The 24,938-nt window shown below is 36.4% G+C and overlaps 2 protein-coding genes across 8 annotated transcripts in view; one reads left to right on the top strand and one right to left on the bottom strand.

Annotated features, from left to right (window-relative positions):
• The window catches only part of FAM13C (family with sequence similarity 13 member C), a 162,111-nt gene extending 139,380 nt beyond the window's left edge, over positions 1-22,731 (top strand). For 2 of the 5 annotated variants that reach the window (XM_045437460.1, XM_045437458.1), the window contains 6 exons: positions 6,554-6,635; positions 8,261-8,472; positions 14,423-14,518; positions 16,045-16,241; positions 17,845-17,946; positions 21,159-22,731. In XM_045437460.1, coding sequence (XP_045293416.1) covers positions 6,554-6,635; positions 8,261-8,472; positions 14,423-14,518; positions 16,045-16,241; positions 17,845-17,946; positions 21,159-21,282 — 813 coding nt within the window. In that variant the 3' untranslated portion in view covers positions 21,283-22,731. Of the gene's footprint in view, positions 1-6,553; positions 6,636-8,260; positions 8,473-14,422; positions 14,519-16,041; positions 16,447-17,844; positions 17,947-21,158 lie in introns of those variants that run through there. The other 3 variants (XM_045437461.1, XM_045437457.1, XM_045437459.1) reach the window with 2 other exon arrangements.
• PHYHIPL (phytanoyl-CoA 2-hydroxylase interacting protein like) overlaps positions 22,527-24,938 on the bottom strand; it is an 88,012-nt gene continuing 85,600 nt past the window's right edge. For 2 of the 3 annotated variants that reach the window (XM_045437465.1, XM_045437464.1), the window contains exon 5: positions 23,138-23,785. In XM_045437465.1, the coding sequence (XP_045293421.1) occupies positions 23,251-23,785 (535 nt within the window). In that variant the 3' untranslated portion in view covers positions 23,138-23,250. Of the gene's footprint in view, positions 23,786-24,938 lie in introns of all 3 variants that reach the window. The other variant, XM_045437463.1, reaches the window with a different exon arrangement.

Below are 24,938 nucleotides of genomic sequence, written 5' to 3'. Positions count from 1 at the left end.
CCCAGAGGTTTTGGGCTGTCGTGTTATCATTTTCATTGGTTTCCATTTACTTCTTAATTTCCTCTTTAACTTCTTAGTTATCTCATTAATTCTTTAGTAGAATGTTCTTTCATCTCCAAGTATTCATTGTCTTTCCAAATTTTTTCTTGTGGTTGATTTTGAGTTTCATAGCATTGTGGTCTGAAAATATGCACAGTGTCATCTCAATCTGTTTGTACATGTTGAAGGCTGATTTGTGTCCCAGTATGTGATCTATTCTGGAGAATGTTCTATGTGCAGTTGAGAAAAATGTGCATTCTGCTGCTTTAGAATGAAATGTTCTGAATATATCTGTTAACCATCCAGTCCAGTGTGTCAGTTAAAGCCATTGTTTCCTTGTTGATTTTACACTTAGATGAAGTGTCCATTGCTGTAAGTGGGGTGGTGAAATCCTCTAATATTATGGTATTATTATCAATGAGTTTCTTTATGTTTGTGATTAACTGATATATATTTGAGTACTTCCACGTTGGGGCATAAAAGTTTACAATTGTTAGATCTTCTTTGTGGATAGACCCCTTAATTATGATATAATGCTCTATTCATCTCTTGTTACATCCTTTATTCTAAAATCTAGATTGTCTGATATAATTATAGCTACTCTGCCTTTCTTTTGGTGACCATTAGCATGGTAGATGTTTCTCCATCCCCTGACTTTCAATCTGAAGGTGTCTTTAGGTCTAAAGTGGGTCTCTTGTAAACAGCATATAGATGAATCTTGTTTTCTTATCCATTTTGTTACCCTACGTCTTTTGATTGGATCATTTAGTCCATTAACATTTAGAGTAAGTACCGAAAGATATGAATATAGTGCCAATGTGTTGCCTATAGAGTTGGAGTTTCTGGTGGTGTTCTCTGGTCCTTTCTAGTCTTTGTTGCCTTTGGTCTTTTTTGTTTTGTTTCTTCTTTTCTCCACTCAGAGAGTCCCCCTTCAAATTTCTTGCAGGAATGGTTTCGTGGTCATGAACTCCTTTAGTTTTTGTTTGTCAGGAATCTCTTTATCTCTCCTTCTGTTTTGAACGACAGCCTTGCTGGATAAAGAGTTCTTAGCTGCGTATTTTTCCAATCCCGCATGTTGAGTATATCCTGCCACTTCTTTTTGGCCTACCAGGTTCCTGTGGATAGGTCTGCTGCAACCCTGCTCTGTCTTCCCTTATAGGTTAAGGACTTTTTTTTCCCCATTGCTGCTTTCATAATTCTTTCCTTGTTTGTGTACTTTGTGAATTTGACTATGATATGCCTTGTTGATGGTAAGTTTTTGTTGAATCTATTGGGAGTTCTCTGTGCTTCCTGGATTTTGACATCTATGTCTTTCCCCAGAGTAGGAAAATTTTCCAGAATAATTTGCTGACATAAACCTTCTACCCCTTTTTCTCTCTCTTCATCTTCTTGGACTCCTATGATTCAGATGTTATTCCTTTTTAATAAGTCACTGAGTTATCTAATTCTTGTACCATGTTCTTTTACCTTAGTTACTCTCTTTTTTTCTGATTCATTATTCTCCATAATTTGTCTTCTCTTATCACTGATTTGCTGCTCTCTTCATCCATCCTTGCCACTGTTGCATCCATTCAAGATTTCCTCTTGGTTATAGCATTTTAAGTTTCATACTGACTAGATTTTACTTCTTTTATCTATTCAGAAAGAGATTCTATGCTTTTTTCAACTCCAGCTAATATTCTTATTATTGTGACTCTAAATTCCAGTTCAGACATCTTGCTTATATCTGTGTTGATTAAGCCCCTGGCTGTCATTTCTTTGTGTTCTTTCTTTTGGGGTGAATTCCTTCATTTTGCCATTTTGGAGGAAGAAAAAGGATAACCTAAATAAAATAAAAAGTAAAAATATTAAAAACAACACAGAAAATCAAATAAAAGAAGCTAGATCCTCTGTCTAGGTGAGTTTTGGTCTCGTTGTTGAAAGAAACTTGATAGAATAGAGAAAAAAAGGGAAAGAAAAGAAAAAGAAAGAAAAAGACAAAAAGTAAGAAAGTTTAAAAATTAAAAATATGTATACAATAAAATAGAATAAAATGTAATGAAGAAAGTGAAATAGAATAAAATACTTAGAAAAAAATATAAAACATAGTAAAAAGAATTTTAAAAAATTTTAAAGGAAACTATGGGCGCCTGGGTGGCTCAGTGGGTTAAGCATCCAACTTCAGCTCGGGTCATGATCTTGCAGTCTGTGAGTCTGAGCCCCAAGTTGGGCTCTGTGCTGACAGCTCAGAGCCTGGAGTCTGCTTCAGATTATGTGTCTCCTTTTCTCTCTGCCCCTCCCCAACTCACACTCTGTCTCTCTCTGTCTCTCAAAAATAAATAGATGTTGAAAAATTTTTAAAAATAAAATAAAAAGACAAAAATAAAATTTTCTCTTTCTGTATCCAAGAAAAATAAATGAAAGGAGAAAAAGAAAATAAAAGAAATAAAAAAAAATAGATGAACCAGCAAACAGAGTGAAACTCGAATGAAGTTACATCCAGTTTCCCCTAGAACTCAAACAATGAAGCACTCTATAGTCTGTACACTAAGAAGATGGAGAAACTTGTGGTTCTCTAGGGCATGTGCTTGAAGGGCGGAGTTGGGCGGGGCTTGGTGTAATGGCTCTGTTCTCCACTAGGTGGCACTGCTTACTAGGATGGATTGGTGTGGTATATGTGTTCATGTGCATGTAGGTGCACGTGCAGGAGAGGTGAAAATGGCATCACCCATCTTCCTAGTTTCAGGCACAGGAACTTTGTGTTCTCACCTACCCAACAAGCAATCAAGGATCCCTCCTTTGTCTCCGTCTTCTTCTGTCCATTCCCCACTTCTACACTGTGTCTGTGTCCAGGCTGTCAGCCTGCCATACACCTGGAAATTCTTAAATCAGACTGATCTGGATTTGAATCTGGCACAGCTAGTTAGGAACTCTGTGACTTTGGACTTGTTATTTTATCTTTCTGAGTCTCCGTTTATCCATCTGTGCAGTAGAGTTAATAGTAGTGACTTCTTAAGTTTGTATTAGATGAGTGAATATTATACTGTAATATAATGCTTATTACAGTGTTTCACACAAGGGAAGTAAGTGGTCCTAGATATTATTACATTTTTAATCTATTTTAGTGATATTCGACCAGGCTATCCCCTGACAGTCCCTGCCTTGTCCAAAGAGAGAGAAACATTTAACACATTAATTCTTCACTAAATTTTTCAGCCTGCTGCCACAGGACTCTGGATTACTTCTTTCTATTGTAAGAGCCACCCAGCAGGCTGCCTATTTTAATAGAATTTCTCCTGGCACCTCCTGTTTTTGTCTAGAGAAGTTTTAGAGCTGGTGCAGGCACATGCTCACACAACACACTTAAACATCACAAATGCGGATGAATGCATTTGGGAGCAGTAGAGGAGGGCGTCATGGTCACCACTGCTTCAGTGTGTACAAAAGTCTCTGATGTAATCAGAACCTTTGATGTCTCAGGGAACAGAGCTTCCCCTCACCCTTCCTGTCAAGGTGCCAGGCTGTGGTTAGAGGTTTGACATGTCATTGGGCTTTAATTGGTTGCCGTGTGTAAGGCTTTCCTTCCTGTCATGCGTAATATGGAATTAATAGCACCCACAGCTAATATTTTAGTCTGAGCTCTTGCTCGGCCTCCATGTTAGTCTGATGCCCTGGTACACAATGCATCTTTCCTTCTATGTTGAATGTGACCATTTTATATTCCTATCCAAACCCTGTTTATTTCTACAATTAATTTCACATTTAACTATCATTAGACTCATGGACTTAGAAAAGGCTATTTCAGCCAGATGTTCACTATTTGTGAAATTAGAGAATGTTAGAATTAGAAGGGATCAGCCAGTCTTATTTCTCACTTGACCTTTGAAGGAACAGGCTCAGAGAAGGGAAGTAACTTCCCCAGGATCACACAGCAAAGAATTGACCTAGCCAGGACAACCCAGGTCTTTTCATTCCTAATCAGATCTCTTTCCAAAGTGTCTTTTGAACTGTGTTTGATAGAGCACAGATTTGGTCCAGTGATACCCTCAGTCATGTGCCTTAGAGATCCCATTTTAGTTGCATTGAACAAAATATACACTGTAATTTCTGGGCTTATAGCCTCTTGGGGTCTATTAAACTGAAGTATTTCAATTTATAAGTTAGAAGGCTTGAAGATCCACAGCTTGTTAATGAAAGCTTTCCATGCGATTTTAAAGCTGCCATCCTTGTGAGCTTGATTTAACCTCTTTTGAAAGCTCCCCCATGAGTAAATAAATAAAAAAATCATTTCAGAAAATGATTTCAGGCTTTAAAATATTTTGTCAGAAGAAAAAATCAGCCTTAAATTTTTCCTACGTCCTATTTGCAGTAGTGAGAGCTCATTTCTTTAGTAGTCCTTGGTTCTAAGGTTTTAGGCTTTTGTTCTTAACATTACTTCAAAAGATGATTGGGGCCAGGGAGCGTATTAAATGGGTGATGGGCATTAAGGAGGGCACTTTTTGGGGTGAGCACTGGGTGTCATATGTAAGAGATGAGTCACTGGGTTCTATTCCTGAAGTCAAGTCTACACTATATGTTAACTAACTCGAATTAACTAACTTGAAAGATGGTAACTGTATAGAGCATATCCAGTGACAAAGACGTGTTCCAGGTGAATAAGATGTGTTTACAGATCAGAGGGTAGAATTCTGTGAGGATTTTGTGAAACTAAATGTAAAACATTGGGTGTCCATACAACCAGGCTGTTACCCAAAGCCAGCATACTAATCTATGTATCAGGGAAGAGGTACAGTGCATCATCCTAGCACATCATGGGTAGCACCAGGCTAAGCTGTTCGGGAGGTGTGTCCTTGTGTCACTGTCCAAGGTACTGAAACCAGGCCTTCACTCATAGAAAGCATCTATACTATCCCATCTGAGCTCCCGTAGGAAAAAACCACTGTTGTTTTCCTTCAATCGTTTCCATCTTGATTCAGACATATGTGGTTTTTACATCACTCTAGAAGTGACAGAACTGTGCCTTGTGTTTCACCATTAATATATTTATTTTCCCATGTACATTTGATATGTACATTTGATGACTATGTCAAAACAAGCACTGTTTTTTCCTTTGAACCTAGGAGAGACACATTTCTCTCCCGATGCCTTTCTCTCACCAGAAACTTGCTAACGTTATACAGACTTAGTGGATGCTTTAAAAAAAAATATGGCACAGCCCCTAGACTTAGCCAATGTACATATTTACTTATCAATGTACATATTTCTAGCAATATTATAATTATGATCAAGTCATTGTAAACATTCCTATATAGTCTTGTATATATTCAATTTAAAGTAACCATTAATTTTCTTGAGTCTGCATTGAAGTTATCAGGTGGCTCTGATTTGTTTAAGAATGATCTCACGGATCTATGGGGATGGAGACTAAGTATGTCTATCTTTCTTTCCTAGTTTCTCTCCTGTAGAAAATCCACTTTCATGCTCTGAGAAGAAACCCAGAAATCAAAGTGAATGATTTGTATTAACAGAGTCATGTCCTTCCAAAATCAAAAATCATTTTTATTGCCACATCCAACTTTGATTAGCTACTTGGCAAGAGATACATACCCCTACATGTATGTTTGTTGGTGAAAACATATCCAGAATTCCCATGAAAGTCTGATAGTATTGTCACCACCAGTAATAATAATAATAATAATAATAATAATAATAATTGTAATTATAGCTAACACACCTGTAGGGCATAGCATATTCCAGTAACTACTTTCACTGTTTTACATACATCAACTAATTTATCCCTCACAGCAACCCTATGAGGCAGATGTTGGTGTAATCCTCATTCGGCAGATGAAACTGAGGCTAAGTAATTTGACCAAGGTCAGACACATATAATTAAGTTTGACTTTAGTGCCAGCCTAGTAGGATATTGAGTGTATAAAGTGAGATGATTAGAAATCTGGGTATCCCCCTGAAGTACTGATTTCCCAGACTATTGTCAAGTGTTAGACATCCTGGGGTCTCCTTTCTTGAGCTTGGTGGAAATGACTGATAGGAAATCTTTGAGGAAATCTTCGAGTTTGTTAGTATAAACCAGACAAGTTGTGGTCATAAACCTTGTTTGTGAGTACAGGCAAGGGAGTAAGCACTGGTTTGTATCAGTGCAGTCATTTGCGCTGATATGAAGAATGGCCTAGCAACAACATGTGGGGTGTGAGTGGACCACAGGGTGATTGATGGTCAGACTGTAGGGGACACTGGCATGGACAGGCTATATGAAAAGTGATGAGTGACCAGGCATGTTTAGGAACAATGCCCATGGAAAGGACAAAAGTGTGGAGGAGTTCAAGAATGTTTGCTTTGTTTTTCAGAACTAACTGTATCATCTGGAAGTTGTCATACATGAATTTCTCTCCCAGATTTATATGTTTCTGAACCATCTCTGTGTGTCTTGGCTGTCTAAAAATTTTGATTTTCCTTTCTTACCTTTCTTTCCCTTCCTCCCTCCCTTCCACCCACACTTTCCCCTCCTTTGTAGCCTTCACATGGTGACAAGACTTCTAATCCTGAAGTCCTGAAATGGATGAATGATTTGGCTAAAGGTCGTAAACAACTTAAAGGTAAGTGCCAGCCAAGAGTCTCTTTTTCCATAAAGGAAGCAGTTAAAATAGATAATTTGCTCCAAGATATTTTTTATTCTTTTCCACCTGTGCCCTCTTTAACCTCATCTCTCACGTAGATTGGAGGCTCCATTTTGAAATAAATGGTCCTGGGTCCCTTTCATTATTTGGCCCCATCTAATAATTCTCCTTACAAAGAGATTGAAGAACTCCAGACTCCAAAGAGAAATGATTCACTTCAGTGCCAGGAACATTTCAACACGTGGAGTATTAACTTCCCCCTAGGTTACTGGATTCTTGGATGTTAGAAAAAGGCCTAAACAATCATTTACTCCGCATACCCCATTGTACATATGAAAACATTTATGTCCAGAGATAGAGACAATTTATGTAGCTGCGAGGTAGTGCGCTAGATATAAAACTCAGTGCTCTTACCTCCTAATCCAGTGTTCTTCTTTCTTCTTTCTCTGGAGATTATGATGATGATGATATGAGTGTTAATTAACTCTAAAATCCATTTAAAAGGACTATGGTATTTACCAATAAAAATTCATTTGCCTCCTCTGGGGCACCTGGGTGGCTGGCTCAGTCAGTTAAGCGTCTGACTTTGGGTCAGGTCATGATATCACATTTCATGAGTTTGAACCCCACATCCAGTTCTGTGCTGACAGTGCAGAGCCTGCTTGGGATTCTCTCTCTCTCTCTCTCCCAAAATAAAGAAACTTTAAAAAATTATAAAAAAATTAATTTTCCTTCTCTTTCCACATTCTTATTTCAATACTTAGATGTGGAAATTTTTCCAAATTTGTAAATTTTCCAAAGGTGATAAGGACCTGGAAGGGAATCTGAATTCAGTGGTATTAAACTGTAATGATGTTGCAGGTTTATAAAATATGCAATGTTTAAACATCACACCAGAGTGTAACTAAAAAACAAACATCAAACAAAGAAAATGAGCTCTGTAATTGAGAAATCAATATAAGTGGCCACCCTTTAGCATATTCTGAAATTTAATTCCATGATAATTCCCAAGTTGCTTTTTTACTTTTAGTTATTTAGGTTTATATAGAAACACATTGCAATAATGGTGAATCCTGGATTTTAAAAGATGACATTAGACAAAATTGTCAAGTTGGGGCTGCACTCCCATCTCTCATATCCTATCCCTCCTGTATTTCCTCAGATGTCTGCATGTGTAAAGCCTTACAGAAGTGCTTGCATTTACACAGGGGCTCTTAATGACACAAAACTTTCAAAACTCAAGTAAATGAACCAGTGAGTATAGAATTCCAGGTGTTGTGGTAGGTATTGGGTGAAATATTTGAGGGCCTGGTACCATCTTCCTCTAGATCTCATCCTCTGAAATTTAAACCACTGACTTACTTCTACACATAACCCTCAACTTCCATAAGATCCCAGTCTCTAGAGCCCTTTGTTTTCACACCTGAGTAGGAGATATGCTGTTGGTTCTAGTTATTAAGGCTGCCCTTGCCCTGTGGAAAGCTATCAGCAATAGTGTCCATTTCCACTGACTTCACATCAGTGGTGGGAATTTCTGAAAGGCTCTCTGCTCTTAAGCCCAGTGAGTCCTCCTTGCTCATGGTAACTCATGGCATTTCTCTTAGAACTAAAGCTGAAATTGTCAGAAGAACAAGGGAGTGCTCCCAAAGACCCACCTAGAAACCTGTCCTGTGAGCAACCTGCAGTCCCCAGAGAGAATGGGATGCCAGAAGCTGTGGGCCCTGAGCCAAGCTCCTCTGGAGAGGACACTCCTGATACTGTGCTGACATGCCTAAAGGAGAAGACAGAGCAACTTCCTGCTCAGGAGGATTCTAAGGTACCTCACCATATCCTCACAGGTCCCAACATTCAATAGGATTCCAGAGAGATTATGGTTTTGACCAATTTGTAAGAGCACTTGGCACTACATAAACATCTTTAGGAGACTGGTTCTGAATTTCAGTCAGGTGACCTCCTAGCAAGTTATTGACCATGACCTATAGGTGTTGCCACTTAATTCCAGAATGTTATTCTGGAAGTTATACTATTGCATGCTGGTAGGAAGCAGATAGCAAAGATATTAGGGTGTATCATATCTACTTTCTCCATTATTCCCCTAATAAATTAGCAAATTAACCCAAGACTAGTATTACAATCCCATTTTACCATATATTTTATTTAAAAAATAATGCAGCTGGGATGAGGTATACATAGTAAGGAAAATGGTTTAGTATCTTATAAGATAGATAGGTAGGCTTTTTAAGAGAGTGTTAGGTAAAAAGATGTCTAAAGACCTCAGTTTTAGTCTTTAGACTGAAGTCTTTAGACATCTTAGTTTTGAAATCTTTGTGAAAGATTTCACATCCTGCACATCTTCTCATCCTGCACATCTATGCTTACATTTCATTTATGACCAGGAAACTTCCTTGTAGTCCTTTCTGTATCAACTCTAAAAGTGGTATGATTGCCTTTAATTTCTTGAATAAGAGTTGTAGCTTGCATATCATAGCCCTAACTATGCTGTATGACATTTTCTATCTCTCATTTTATACTTTAGACCTCTTGAGTAGAATAGCTATTTGTAGCTCATGATCCTACAGTGTCTGTACATAGTAGGTATTGAATAAATGTTTGCTGAATGAATGGACAGATGAATGAATGAACTAACATATTTAACTTTGGAATCAAGTATTATCGATAATGATGGTAATTTTACCTGTTATATTGCAAATTATATGGTCTTAATCATAGGTGACAACATATGCCAAATCCCAAAAGGCTCACCATATGCCCCTGGACTTGTTCTTTACATGGAGACTTGTGATGTACAAGCAGAAATGGGCCTTTGGCCACCTCTATTTTTATGAAATACTTTTAGATTAAAAAAAAAAAAACAATTCTATGTTGTAAGAAGTGAATAGGTTTTTATCCACTTGGCCAACTAATTCCACCCCACCAAAGATTCTGGATTTTTATGATAGCCAGCGGATAAGTGGGTAACACACACACACACACACACACACACACACACACACACACACACTTAATTCTATGTTCTACTTGATTAGGGCAGTGAGGGATGAGTTAGGATTGGTAGAGTAGACTTAGATCAGGACTCAATGCTTCAATAAGCCACTTTCTAGCCATGTATACTTAGTAAGTGAATTAGTTCTCTGAGAATCAATTTACTCATCTATAAAATACAGGTAATACCTACTTACGTAATTATTGTGACAATAAGGAAAGATGCCTGGTGACTGGTGGGCAATCATTAATTTGCAAAAATATTTGAGTGCCATAATAGGCACAACAATGTGTTGTGAGGTATGATACATATTGGATATAATAAGATAGAGAAGCTATGAGGGTTACTGCCCTCATGAAACTCATGTACTTCTGAAAATTTGGATACAACAACAAATAAACAGCTCAATAAGTAAAATTATTAAAGATTTTGATAAGTAGTGTGCAAAGAATTAAACAGAATAGAAAATAATGGGTATGCTTTCTACTTTATATAATGTGACTAGGAAGGCCAATAGGTGACATTTAATGAAGAATCAGCAGGCAAAGAGAGCAGCAAAAATCATTTTAGGCAGATGGAACTGCCAATATGAAGGCCTTGAGGGAAAAGATTGTGTGTACTTAGAATTCTGGGTCTGAGGGCTAGAGCACAGGACGGCATGAGATGTTAAAAAGTCAGACTGGGACCCCTGACATAGTACCTTTTAAGTTACTACCTAAAGTATTGGAAAACTGTTGAGTCGTTGAAAGCAGGAAAGTGATATGGTGTGATTTACATTTAAAAGATACTTCTGAAATTTTTAAAAATATTTATTCTTGAGAGAGAGAGAAAGAGCAGGGGAAGGGCAGAGAGGGGTGTGTGTGTGTGTGTGTGTGTGTGTGTGTGTGTGTGTGTGACAGAATCTGAAGCAGGCTCCAGTCTCAGCTATCAGCACAGAGCCCGATGGGGGGCTCGAACTCATGAACTGCGAGATCATGACCTGAGCTGAAGTTGAACACTTAACGGACTGAGCCACCCAGGTGCCCCTAAAAGATCTTTGTTATTCCTGCATGGAGAACAAATCACAGGGGAAAATTCTGGATAGAGAAAGATGAAATGGGTGGTTTGGACTAGCATGAAAGCCTTGGGGATGGAAAGAAATAGACAAAGTATATTTTGGATGTATAATCAAAAGGATGTGCTGAATCATTGGATGGTAGGAGGGAAGGAAAGGAAGAATCTAAGATGGTGACAGGTCCATTTACTGAGATAGGGAAAACTACAGAAGGAACAGACTCAGGATGAGTGAAAAATTAAGAGGTTCTGTTTTTAACACGTTCACTTTAATATTTTTGAGGAATACAGTGACCAACCATCCCTGGTTTCCTTGGATTTTCCTGGATGCTAAAAATTTCACGTCTTTCAAAATGCCCCATCCTGGAAAAACGGGGATGGTTGGTCACCCTACGTCTAAGTCTAATAGGCACATGAACAGAGAGTCTAAAGATCAGAGAAACATATTTGAGTTCTTTGGAAGTTATCTTTGCTTAAATGGCAATTTATTTCTATTATTTTAAATGAAGTATCTGTTAAACTGTATAATAAGTGTCAGAAGCCCCTTCAGATAAAGCTAGCATCTCTGCAGTAGGCTAAAGTGAGGCCCTTTAAATAGAAAGCATCTGTAGTGGAATATGTAGCTCTCAATATCTAAAGCTGTAGTATTGTTTCTGGGGGGGGGGGGAGTTAAAATACCAAAACTGATAGTGGCTAGTCAGCTATCAGGTGGTTCCTACAGGAGAGTCCAAAAACCACAGAAGCAGCCAAGGGAGGATTGCAAATTTCCACAGTAGCTATATTATTCCTGGATCCTCAGTGAACTCATTAGCACTTGAGATTATCTGACTAGGTTCTATTTCTTTACACTCAAATTGACAGATTATTTTCATCTGGGGTCCTTGCTTTACTGTTGAAAATACTGTAAATATTAAAATTTCCAAGATGAAGAATTATTTCTTTTCTAGAGAGAACTTTATGAAATTTTTACATTTGGTGTTTAGTCAGAGTCCATACTAAAGCTGATAAATCCCACAGCATTGCCTTGTCAGTTCAGATGCTGCTATAGGGTAATTTTCTTCCTCTTTTATTTATAGATGATTTTTGGAGGTAATAACTTCTGGGTCACAGGGTATCTATTCATTGAGCACTGTAAGTGAATGAATCATCCCTTAGGTATGACTGTGGTGCCTATTTATGTCCATTTCTTGTGAAAATCTTGAATTGGTGCTGGCACATCATACCCAGTTTATTGCCCTTTCTCAGAACTGTAGGGTGGTATCAGGTGCATGGCACAAATTGAGCACTGTAAGTGAATGAGTCATCCCTGACTGTGGTGCCTATTTATGTCCATTTCTTGTAAAAGTCCTGAATTGGTGCTGGCATGTTATACCCATTTTATTGCCCTTTCCCAGAACTGTAGGTGGTATCAAGTGCATGGCACAACTTACTAACTAGATGAGTAATGGCAGTTACTTCTGGCCCTTCACTAACTGCAGCATCTTTGAGGAGGAAAGCAGGTTTTTAAAAATATATATAACTCATTTTATTTTAAAAAATGAAAATATAGTGATTAGTAGGTTGTTATACCCACTGGTTGTTATACCTTGCAGAGAGGGCAACTTAAAAGTAAAGGGCACAAAAAAGTAAGATCCCATCAAGTTATTTTGCCTACTTGTCATTTTAAATAATAAAACAATTTTTAAAATTGGTAATACTATCTCACATAGTTCAAAAGAAAATACAAATGGCCACACATTAAATAGATTCTTTGCCACTCCATCTGCTAGCTCTAGAGGTCTCCCATCCCCAAGCAGGTAACTATTGCGGCTAATGTTTTATGTGTACTTTTGGAGTTTCTATATAAAGCATATACAAGGGATTACTTTGGTAATTATTCTAAGAGTAAAATCAACTAATCAGAGTGAAAGATAAGTGCATACATTGTACATGGACCCTGATTTTCATCTGGCATCTTTGGACGATATTCTTCTATAATGGCATTTATCATCCTAAGCTGCTCTTTGGTCACTATTTTCCTCTTTTAGGACAAAATTTAGCTTTTCTAGAATCCAAAGAATTTAGTAAAAATAAATAAAATTACAAAAATCAAACTGCTGTACAGAGATGCTAATAATAGTTAAATGCATCATTTTTCTGAAGTTGCTTTCTATGAAATATAAGTCCCAATGAGATACTGAATAAAAAACATTGTTCATGTTTTCTGAACTCGGATTGAGATTTTTTTCTTTATTACCTATTAAAACCCCATAAGATAGATAAAAGGTTTGTTTTTTTCATGGCAAGATGTATCATGACTAAGAAAATATTTAAGAAATTATTAGGCTGGAAAACGAAAGGGTCTTGTGGTTACTTAACCAATACTTAAATGGCTTCTACAGAGAGAGGTGATCTATCTGAAAATGAAAGTTCTTAGGTTATAGCCTATGGAATTTATATGAAGATTGTTAAAAATTAGGGTACTTTTGTTTTTAAACCTGAGTTGATATATTTATAGCAGGGAAGGGGATGTGTTGAGTACTGTGATAATTTTTTAAAATATCTGATATAATTTTTGTCCTCAAGAAACTTCTAACTCATTTGGGCAGACAAATCTGAAACACAGTACATAGTTAAGGCCCAGATAATCAGATAGAAAAGTTCAGAGAAAAGGGAGCTAAATGTGGGCCAGAACGGTTCTCAACTGGGACAGGGGTAGGGTAACATGTGAATAACTAGGAAGTTTGAAAAATACACATACTTAAGCCATGTTCTTTTCCTTCAGGATCCCTTTGTGGGATCTGGAAGGCAGAGATCCAGAGAGCACCTTGGGTATGTGTACTTTGACAAAAGATACCTGGGTGATTTGCTCTGTGCTATTTCTCCTGTTTCCTTCCTGCTAGTCACTTAGTGAGAACCATCTGACCAGAGTGAAAAAATTGTGTGTAGTAAACATATAGCAAATTAATGTAGGATACACAGAAGGGAGGAAAACCAAGGCAAGCAGAGGTTTGGTCATTTTGGATGGTCACTTTGGATGGAGAGAAGGATGATAGTGGTGGTGGGTAGGTAAATAGAGGATTGATAGATAAATAGGAAGCTATTTAAATTTTTATGCACAGTGTGACCTGTTAAAAATAGTGCTTAGGAGAATACATATTTGGACCAAGAGTTTATGAAATCTTTCAGTTGGAAGGAACTTTGTAATTCCAACCTCCTTATTGTACAGGTAAGATAAGGATTCAAATAAGTTAATTGTCATATCAAAAATAGTTTGTGGCAGAGCTAGCCAGTAACCTAGTATATACTCCAAGCTTGTGATGAAGACCCGTACAAAGTTTGTGTTTGTGAATATAATCATGAAGATCCATAAAAATACATGTTTCAGAAGAAAAATCAATAGGTCTACATATTGTTTTTTAAGAATGAAGAAGTAAAATGACAGGCTTCTTACCATTACATATTTAGGATTCCTTCAGAAGCCTTAAAAACATCTTTCTAAACTTGGACCTATCCTTTAAGAAACTTTTCCTGGAAGAAAATTGGCATGTGCTTTAAACAGTATCTTATAATTGTCTTCCCTTTTTCTAATTACTGTTGCATTATAGTATTATTAATCCCTTACTTTGAGGCTTCAAAACTGTTTTTTTTTTTTTTTGCCTGCTAAAAATACTGACATGCTTTCATTCTTGCCTGAGAAAGGAACAATAATTAATTTCATGTTTTTCAGGTAGCTAAGCAAGACAAGAACCTCATAAAGCCTCTTTATGACCGATACAGAATTATCAAGCAAATCTTGTCAACACCTTCCCTTATTCCAACAATTGTAAGTCAGCATGCTTGCATTAACTAGAAACCTGTACTTGTGCTTGGTATTGTTTAAGTAGGGAGGCAGCACTATGACAGTGATAAAGAAGCCTTCTTGGCAGTATATGCTGCTAAAAAGGTCAGTTGTTATTTCACACAGTAGAAATGTGGTCTCCTTTGAGCCAAATATCATACTTAACAGGTGGATGATAATTAAAACTATTATGAAACAGGAATATATAGCAACTGCATTTTTTAGTTTATTTTGTGAGAGAGCACACATGGGAGGGGTGGTAAGAGAGGGGAAGAGAGAGAATCCCAAGTAGGCTCTGCACTGTAAGCATAGAGTCCAATGTAGGGCTCAAACTCACAAAACATGAGAACATGAACTGAGTTGAAATCAAGAGTTAGACACTTAATCAACTGAGCCACCCACGTGCCCAGCAATTGCATTTTTGAAGACAGTTTTAATATTTTCTTTAATTTCTTGGATGAGGAGAACAACTGATGAATTTCAATTTCATCATCTAATTTACAACACAGCTAAACCACACAGAGTCTTTCTATTCCGTGTGTTAATTTTTCTTCTTTAATAAGAAAATTGACTACATGTTCCTTGATACAAATGCAACATTTGTTTTTGGTACTATTTGACCATCACTGAATAAGACATAAGATTTATTTCAATAGAAAACATGGCTACTAAAATTGAGCTAGACTGTTTTTAATAAAGAATGACTTATGGGAATACAGAACTAGAAAGGCACCACAAATCCTACTCCATTAATATTAAAACAGTCACTTGCTCAAGATATCAGTATAAAAAGGAATAAACATTAACAAATATACATTTAAGTATACTGGACTACATTTATAATTTCACAATTTTCAAGACAAACACAATAGTGATTCATAATCTCTAAAATGTTCCCATTAAAGAAGCATGGTTTAAAATGCGGTATGATTTTCAGATTTCCTTGCAAAAAATTCTTTTGGTTGTGGTAAGTATTAGCAGAACAGGTTAAGGAGTAACTCCATTTTGCTTTGGCCTTCATAGAGCTCTTCCCTGAATTTGTCAATTTTCTGACTATCCTCTATATCTGAATGTGGCCCACACCAGGATCTGATTTGGGGTATTTCTGAATAACAAATGGTGTCTGAAGTCCATTTCATCCTAACCCATGTAACTGTTGTGAAGCTGGGGTCCAGGTCTGAGTGAAAGGGAGGAACTAGTAGGCAGTGCAGCCAAGAATGGGACCATATCCTAGATTCTGTGCCTTCTTTGGTCCAGCAAAAAGACGAACTTGCTGAGCATTTTAGCCCAGCATTGGGTGGGGATGGGGTGCTTCTTTGATCATTAACTTCTCTAAGTTTTTTGATGCAACTGAGGAAGAGTCACTCTTGTTTGTTTCCTTCTGGGTTTTCAGTGGTGCAGGGATCACCTACTCTTTTCATGGTGTCTATTTATGGTTCCTCTTCCTGTTTTTGCTTCAAGAGTCACTTAGCATTTTTGTGATTTCATTTAACTCTGCTTGTGATAAGCAGGAGGAAGAAGACTCTGATGAAGACTGTCCACAGGGAAGCCAACAACCTTCTCTGCCAGATCCAGCATCTCACCTGCCTATTGGCGACCACCTCACCTTCTCTAATGAGACGGAACCTATTAGGGTCCTGCTGTCAGATGAAAAAAAAGAAACCAAACAACCAGCCCTATCCATGTCCAATTTACATGAGGCCACTATGTGAGTGTGAATCTTAAATATGGAGTTTCTTTTTAACTCTTTATAGTCTGAGATACCTTACATGTGCCTACAAAATTCACAAGAGCTGTTAGATTCTCTAAAAAATGCAACCTACCAGAGAGCAGCCTAAAAGCATAATCTGGTTGTTCTCTTTATTGGAGAATTGAGAAGACAAAGCCATGAGGAACCAACACTCTCAATAAGGTCCTAAAGATGCCAAAAATGTTAATGTTCAATTTCCTCTAGTTGCATACCTTTTCAGCAGGTTCTGGCACCAGTCTAATTCTCAGCAGTGTGTGAAGCAGAGCTGGCTTTTGAAAATGCTAGACCAAAAGGAATTGGGGTCCCATGTGGTTCAACATTTGTCAGGGCCTTTAGATAAGATGGTTTCTCTAGCCTGGGAATCACCTTGGGTTTCAGTAAATGAGCTGCCCTTTTTCTCCTAATGGCCCTTCAGAGCTATTTGTATTTTCATTAGTATTATCATTAATGTTATCATTACCATTATTTAGTAGTTGGCATTTCTCTTCATCATTTCACCTTCTTTGGTTTGTATGTTATAGGCCAGATTATGAGATTTCCTTTAACATGTATTACAGTGTGGTGAGTGTATACCTCAAGATAGGTATGGAATCCACCCACATATATGAGGTGAGACTAAGGACTAAGTTGTAAATTGGGATTTTAGTGTGTTTGTAGAATCAGTTGGTACCACAACTTCGGCTCAGAGAAGTAACCCATTTGGAAGCAGAAAATCCATCTTCCTTCCGCTCTTGTTTTCTTTCTTTTTTCTCTCCTCTTTCCTTTCCTTCATTTATTTGTTGGTTGTTTGGTTCTTAAGCAGCTTTTGAGGGGTGTTAAGAATATTTTTTTAATGTCAATATATAATTTCAGGGTGTTCAGTCTCTGAAACCATGCACAAGTTCCCTAGATAAAAATTCCTGCTCTAAAAGTATATGCTTTGTCTTAGTAGAATGAAGTGAGTAGAATTTTCAGTGTAACTCTATCTTCACTTTGGGTCTAATTTCATTCCCAAGGTTTTTGCCATTTTCCCCATACTCTACATTAAGGATGGAACTTGTTTTAAACTCTCTTCCTCTTGTGCCTCTTAAGTCTAGTCTATCACCAAATACCAATGAGTATTCTTTTAAAATGTCTCCTTTTCCCTCATCCATTCATATGGTCATTAACCTCACCACACTTCAATTTTTTTTTAAGATTTTATTTTTAAGTAATCTCTACACCCAATGCGGGGCTTGAATTTACAACCCTGAGATCAAGAGTCACATGCTCTACTGACTGAGCTAGACAGGTGCCTCACCCTAACCACATTTTGTAATGGACTTAGTCACTCAGTCAGCTTGCCTTTTTTCTCCTCTCCTTTCTCCTTTTGTTCTTTCTCTTCTCCTATGACATTGTTTTCATTCTCTGCTTATGTGCTTCCCTATGATTAGGTTCTACATGTACTATATTTATTCAAAAGACACTTTTAGGCAGAACCCTTCTGTATCATAGTATGATTTGCTGCATAGATAAATCATTTTATGATGTCTCAATTATGCCAGAGTTTAGTAATGGCAAATCCATATTTTACTTGGTATAGGCCTGTACTTCTTGACCATCTCCGAGAAACTAGGGCTGACAAGAAGAGACTTCGGAAAGCCTTAAGAGAATTTGAAGAACAATTTTTTAAACAAACGGGAAGGTAAGTTGGGCAAAGATTTTTTTTAAGCAAGTATTTCCTAGGGAACTATCATTAAGAATGAGCTGGAGTTTTGGGCAGGAACGTGAATTTATAAAAGATATAAATAATTTCAATAGTGACTGAGATCTAATGCAACATTCTAATAGTGCCATTATTAGGTATGTTTTATGGGAGGCTGTAGCCATCAAGTATGACATAAGGCTTTAAAAAAATAAAGATGAATTCCAAAAATTCCTAACTTTGCTTTATAAATCTCTTTATAATTATTGAATTTATCTAAAACTTTAAGGAATCTATTTGGTTTTTTAACCCATATAATTTATTTGTTCTTGATTAGTTTCACAAATTATTCCCCACTTCATTAATTCTTCCTTTGCTTTAAATATATCTTTTAAACTTCAGGATCTATCCTTAATTATTTATTTTCAGGATTTGGTCAAAAGTTCATAGCTATTCTCTCTATCCTTTAAATAAATGTTTAGCTGTATCCTCTATTTGTCTATTTTTGTCAACCCAAGTCTCCATGTGCACTCCATCAGTTTCCTCTAAATTTGGCTATATTGTCAATGTATATATAACTTTTATATGTACTATATATATATATATATATATATATATATATATATTATATATGTGCATGCATATATATATATAATTATGAGATTAAGGATTATGTGTGTGTATGTATGTACATATATCATGAGATTAAGGATTATTGATCTATGTAAGAGAAAGAAGAAAAATCATTTGCCTATCCTCAGCCTGTTTCCATGGTTGTACAATGAAATGACTGGACTTCCTGGAATACTTTGGGAAGGTATAGTTGTCATGTGGGATGTCAGTATTAAAAATAATAAGGTGTAACTTTCCCAAAGTCACAAAGTTATTAAGGTGGCAGAGGTGGGAGTCAGTGATACACTGGCCCCTTGATATTCCTCTCCATGTACATATCTGCCTCTCGTGATTTCTTCCATTTCAGCAGACTGAGGGTTGACCTAATGGACAAGGGACTATTTTCTAAAACACCCTGAAAGAGGTCTACTCACCTCTTAGCAGTTTCTCTATTTCAGTCCTCCAGAGCTGTGTACTAGGATTTGACCTATTAAGTCAGAAACTTATTGTACTTAGCAAATACAGATGTAATCCACTTTGTTTTCTGCCTGGACTCCAAATTTACCTTTCTGCTGTTGTTAACTAATCTACTGAAAAATGTTATGTGGCTGTTAAATTTAGAATATAAAACATAATTTTTCGTTTTCTTTTTTCATTTCCATTATTTTTCCTTTACAGAATTTCCATACAGCTTTTACATTTACATTTTTTTTACCTATATGAACCCAGGAGTCTAAAAAGTTTGAGAATCCCCCTAACCCACCAGTATGCTAATAGTCCTGCCTAATGGAGGACTACCACTGGAGAGTGGTACTTGTCATGCCTTCTGATATACAGAGAAGTTAGTGATGTTCTATGTATAGTACTCTACTGCACCTTTGAGTCCTAATCCCACTTCAGATATGCCTATATTTGACTGAAATTTTAGGCCCTCTTGTGGTAATACACTTAAACTAAATGCCAAAGTGGTAGTAGATTACAACTAAAATCAAAGGGTTAAATGGGTAGGAAATATGGATCTTAATCTTTTCTCCTAAAACATTTTATTAGGAAGTCCTAATCCTATCCATATGGTAAAATAACCATGCAAATGGAGTACTAAAAAGTTTAAGTTACTATAAATGTTCTTGGTAATATTTGCCAAGCAAGAGGATTAATCATATAGATATGACATTAATATTTTTGAGCCAGGAACTGTATTAAGCACATTAGCATGTTTTACATAATGGGAAAACTGCTTCAGGAAATACTTAGCAAAGTTTTTCATTCTGGCCAATGCACTCGTCTTTATTAGCCAAAATGGAGTATGCAGGACCAGGGAAAAGTTATATGATGGATTACTAGTGTTTCCCTATAAATTAGACCATTTCTTCACTTATATATGTTTATACAAGTTAAGGTGGTATTAAATTCCCAGATAAAAGGTTGGTCCATAATACAGAATGGAGGCAAAGGAATTGTTAAATAACTTAGGCAATATTTAATAGAAACCGTGTCTTTAGGTTTGTGTACTCTTCTGAGTTCTGTACTAGAAATTCCAGGGCAATGTATAGTGGTGTGTCACAAGTAGTAACTACATTCTTAGGAAATCTTTATACTTTCACTATTTTTTTTTATTTGTGAGAGATATTTCTTTTATCAGTACTAGGAAAAGAGAAGGAACTATAGGTAAAACATCAAGTGCTTGCGATTTACCTATATTCAGCCATACTAATATTAGTGTTTATTTTCAGTAGCAACTGTGGTACTTCATCTGTTTTCCACCCCTTATATTTCAAAGTCATGAGTGAAAATGTTCTAAAAGCAATTGGTCATCTTATCAACCAAGGAGACAAGGGCCATCTAAGATCCTGAATCAATTACTGCCCTTTAGAAAACATATCCTGGCAACATGTTTTTGTGGGAAGGAATGGTTTTAACTCCAGATGTTACCCAAACATTCTTCAAAGTAAATGGCAAGAACACATAGTACTTAGAATGCAGATGTATAAACTGTGCTTAGATGTGTAGCCTTAGAATTAGTGTGCAAAGAGAACCACTGCAATTCAGACTCCCATAAATTCAATCCATAAACATCTCCTTGATTCTACTACACATTGGCAGAGATAGGTATTATAATTTAAAAAACTTGGAAATATTTCATATTTACAAGATAGCCAATGAGCTTTTTTCCCCTATAACAATAAATTTATACATTCTTTTAATTTATGTAGTTTTTTAGGTTGAATTTTGAACAATTCTGACTGTCAGGGCTGGACATTCTGCACAGGTATGGGACTTTGGCATGAGTAATGGTAGAATAACTACAGAATGCCTTGAGTTGTGGTTTTTGTTTTATTCCTCAGACCTTTTTACTTGCTCCATTGATATATGTCTGAGCACTGGATCATATATCTGCAAAACACCTATGACATTCTCTATTATATAAAAATCCAATAACACATGAAAGAGGGAGAGTGTGAAGGTGGAAGGGAAGGTAAAAAAGACATGATGCAAAAGCCAAGTGGAAACATCCACCCTGTACTTTCTCATGTAAAAATTATAAAAGGATTTTTAATGACTTGATTTATTATGAGCTAATAGTCTTTCCTGTTTTGCAGAAGTCCACAAAAGGAAGATAGGATACCGATGGCAGATGAGTACTATGAATACAAGCACATAAAAGCCAAACTGAGACTATTAGAGGTCCTCATCAGCAAGCAAGATGTGGCCAAAACCATCTGAGGTTCAGGAAATATTTGTGCTCACTTTCAACCAGGATAAGGCCAAGTTTCTTTACCTCTGACATTCTTGCTAAGTAGTTTTGACATACTGAGAATCAAAGCACTTTAGTGGTAGTATTAGCTGTTTTTAAGAAGGGATGGCAAGTGTAATTATAAATGAGGATGGAAGAGTTAAATGGGGGAAATATACTAACAATATAATTGGAAAAATTGCTCCATGCCAAGGAGAAAACACATAGTATAATTATTTCAAAAACCATCTTAATATTTTATGAAATCTAAATAATACTTGTTCAGTGGGCCACTTGTTAGGAAAAGTCTATTTTGTGTCCAAAAATTGCTTATGTTAAAGTGTGGAAAAGAGCATGATTTTTAAAAAATCACTAAGGAGGAAAAGAAACTTTTCTTTTTATGTAGGAAGGAATATGGCTAGTAAGAATTTAATATATTTAAAACTTCTAATAGATTTTTAAGTGATAAAAAAAAATCTACCTTGTCCCTTAAGTCTGCTAGGCTATCAGTAAAGCATACTAGAATGTGTCCCTGCTAATTTTTTATTTCTATATAAAAATAGCAGATTTTACCTGTTATTTGAGATTTTACATTTCTGGTTACCAAAGTTCATTCTGATAGCATGTACTTTGTGAATTAACTTTGTCTATAATGACAGATGTTTATATTAAAGTAAACTATTGTATTAAAATTTAAAAATAGGTATTTTGGGATAGATTCGTGGTCTGCAGTATATAATTCTAATGTGATCATAGTTATAATTGCTAATCTTTTTGTTTACTATAAGAGTATATAACTATTTTTCCATTGGGAATATGCATTTTTCTTAATGTTCCAAAGTCTGTACTTTGTATAGTCACAAAGCTTTCTCATGAGTTGTAGGTATTCTTCATCTTGCACAAAATTTGTAAATTGCTGACACCTTGGAAAAGAAAGCTAAATATTTTATTTGCTTCATCAACTTTAGTGCATATAGTTTTGTGTTATTTTGTACTAAAACATGCGTTTATTATTTTGCCTTTGTAAAAATAAGAGGTCAACATTTTCTCTCTTGTAACAGCCATGTTTGTATTTCTGTTTTCTGTAATGTTTAAGCATGATGTTGAACAAATTCACATTTTCATATAGTTTGGGTGGGAAGAATATTGACTTTCAGAAGTAGAGTATTTCAGAGGCTTATTGTTTTCTCTGTATTTACCTGGTATTTTATAACTTTTATGAATCAGAATGATGTCCTTCATAAATTTGTTTAATTGAAGTCATCTACTTGTAACAGGACAGATACACAACTATTTGAAGTTTACAAACTACATCTTTGATAAGGGAAATGGTTTCATGACATGTATACAATTGCTATTAAAATGTAACTCTATATATTCTATATGATTGTAAATATTTTATACAACAATACAAATAAAATATTTTTCTATTATATTTATTATGTTGAAACACAATAGTTGTTTCCTGTTAGCTAATATAAATAACATAAATAACACTGTCAAACAACAAGTTGGAAGTGTTGACAATTCTAGGCTTCAAGATTTAACTCATGCTGCAATTACACCCTTTCATGCGGTTTGGAGTTATCCCAATATTTGTTCAGTAGATTAAAATGAATGCATATTTAAACACCATTTATAAGCTGTTATTTTGTATTTTGCTAAAGCATTTATATAATTGTCTTGTTATGTTTGGCATAAAGGAAAAATAAAAACATTGCAGCATCTAGGCAATAAAGTGTCAGAGGAGAACTTTCATCACTGAAAGTAACGGGAAGGGCAGGGAATAGGAAACACTAGAACGGCTCTGAATGAAATTTGAAAAATGGCACTTTGCTTTTGGTGATAGCGGCATGTGCATGCTTCAGTGGAAAACATCTGGTGATAAGAATGGACAACAGAGGATCAATGCTCCTAAGGGAAGAAAAGGGACTGAGTAAGAATAAGAAAAGTGGGCATTAACGTCCAACACTGATATTACAGGTTTTGCAGCTGGGATCTTTCTTTGCATTTGCAGTAGACAAACTCATGAGCTGATGACCAGTGATTTCTGCTACAGTGCCCAGAGAAAGATCCACAGGATCAGTGTAAATGACTTCTAAAATGACATCCTGGGCATGGTGGTAAACCAGCACCCCATCTTCTTCTGTGCAGGTCAAAAATTTATTATCCTTGGAATTTAGCTGAGGAAGGCGCTGCTTACAAAATTCATCTCCTGGTGATCCCACAGGGGCAATAACAAGAATCACATAATGATAAGCAGTGTACATACAGTAGAAGTCCCCAAAGTATAAGTTAGTATTGGGGTTAAAAAGTTTTTCTGCTGCAATCTCAAACCTGTATCTTCCGTAAGGTGAATCCTGGGGTGGTTTCCCAGTATTGAATTCAGTGCTGCAGCTGAAGAAGATGCCTTCTAATTTTCCACTGATAGGAGAGCCATGGCTACCACTGTTATCCTTGACAGATGGCTGCATAGCATTCCCATGATGTTCTCTGCAAGAGAAAAGAAATGATCATTTCTTGGTATAATAGTAGTAAAGCTATTGATTTATATGCAGATCTTATTGGTGGTTGGCCTAAAAGTCTGATCATCCTACTATCAGAGCAAGGAGAATCCATCTTTTGACCTACTTAACTTTTATGTACTTTAATGCTAGGATGTTCTTCTACAAACCTTGGAGGTCTTTATGTAATAAATTTCCTGGCCAGAAAAACTGAACTGGAATTAGAAATCTTACAACTGAAATCACATCCATTATATACCTACTGGGTTTTAGAAGTGGCTTTTTGAAGAGAAAACGAGACTAACAGTATTGGTTAGTTAAATATACTGAATGTTTCTTTAAAGTATGCCAGAAATTTAGTCCTGAGTACTGTCCATGTATATTGGCACAAAAGCGTTTTATTTTGTTTTTTAGGCTTTTTTTCCCCCAGGGTACTGTTTGCTAATTAGGTCCTCTCTCTTGTGTTTTTCTTACAACAGAGCTGGTTATTCCTCCTTTACCATTCCCCCAGTTCTATTCTCCATCCTTCTTGCCTTCCAAAGTTCATCCTTGTTCCTTGGTCCCTTCCATTTCAGTTCTGCCAGTGGGGGCACCAGCATATCTGGGAGAGGAGGGAGTAAAACCTTGAGTGTGTCATCTTCTACTTTCTCCATTCTTCAGAACCTTGTGGTTCTGGCGTGGCTGGATTCACCTGTACCACCTGTCTCTATTTCTCCTATCAGGTGTACTCTATCCCCCTTCTCAAGAATAGTAAAACTTTTCAATTCTTGATAGTTCTTGTTTGCTTTAGCATTCCTTATTGTTGCCTTCACCCTGCCTATACCTTTGTGAATGGTGCTTTTGTCAAATTTTCTCCAGAACTCCTACTAAATGTCCCTTCTCTTTCTTGTTGGGCCCTTAAACAGCAAGACTTGGGATGAAAATTACAACCTACTATGCAGGCATGAGAAGGTTCCCAGTCAGCATTCTTCTTCTTTCTTGTTCTTTTTGCTTTCTATTTTTTTTTTTAATGTAATTTGTTGTCCAGTTGGCTAACATACAGTGTATACAGTGTGCTCTTGGTTTTGGGGGCAGATTCCTATGATTCATCGCTTACATACAACAGCCAGTGCTCATCCCAACAAGTGCCCTCCTCAATGCCC

This window comes from Leopardus geoffroyi, chromosome D2 (assembly GCF_018350155.1).
Source record: "Leopardus geoffroyi isolate Oge1 chromosome D2, O.geoffroyi_Oge1_pat1.0, whole genome shotgun sequence".
NCBI classification, from domain to species: domain Eukaryota; kingdom Metazoa; phylum Chordata; class Mammalia; order Carnivora; family Felidae; genus Leopardus; species Leopardus geoffroyi.
Note: the sequence above shows the minus strand (reverse complement) of the source record. Positions and strands in the feature narration are given on the sequence as shown.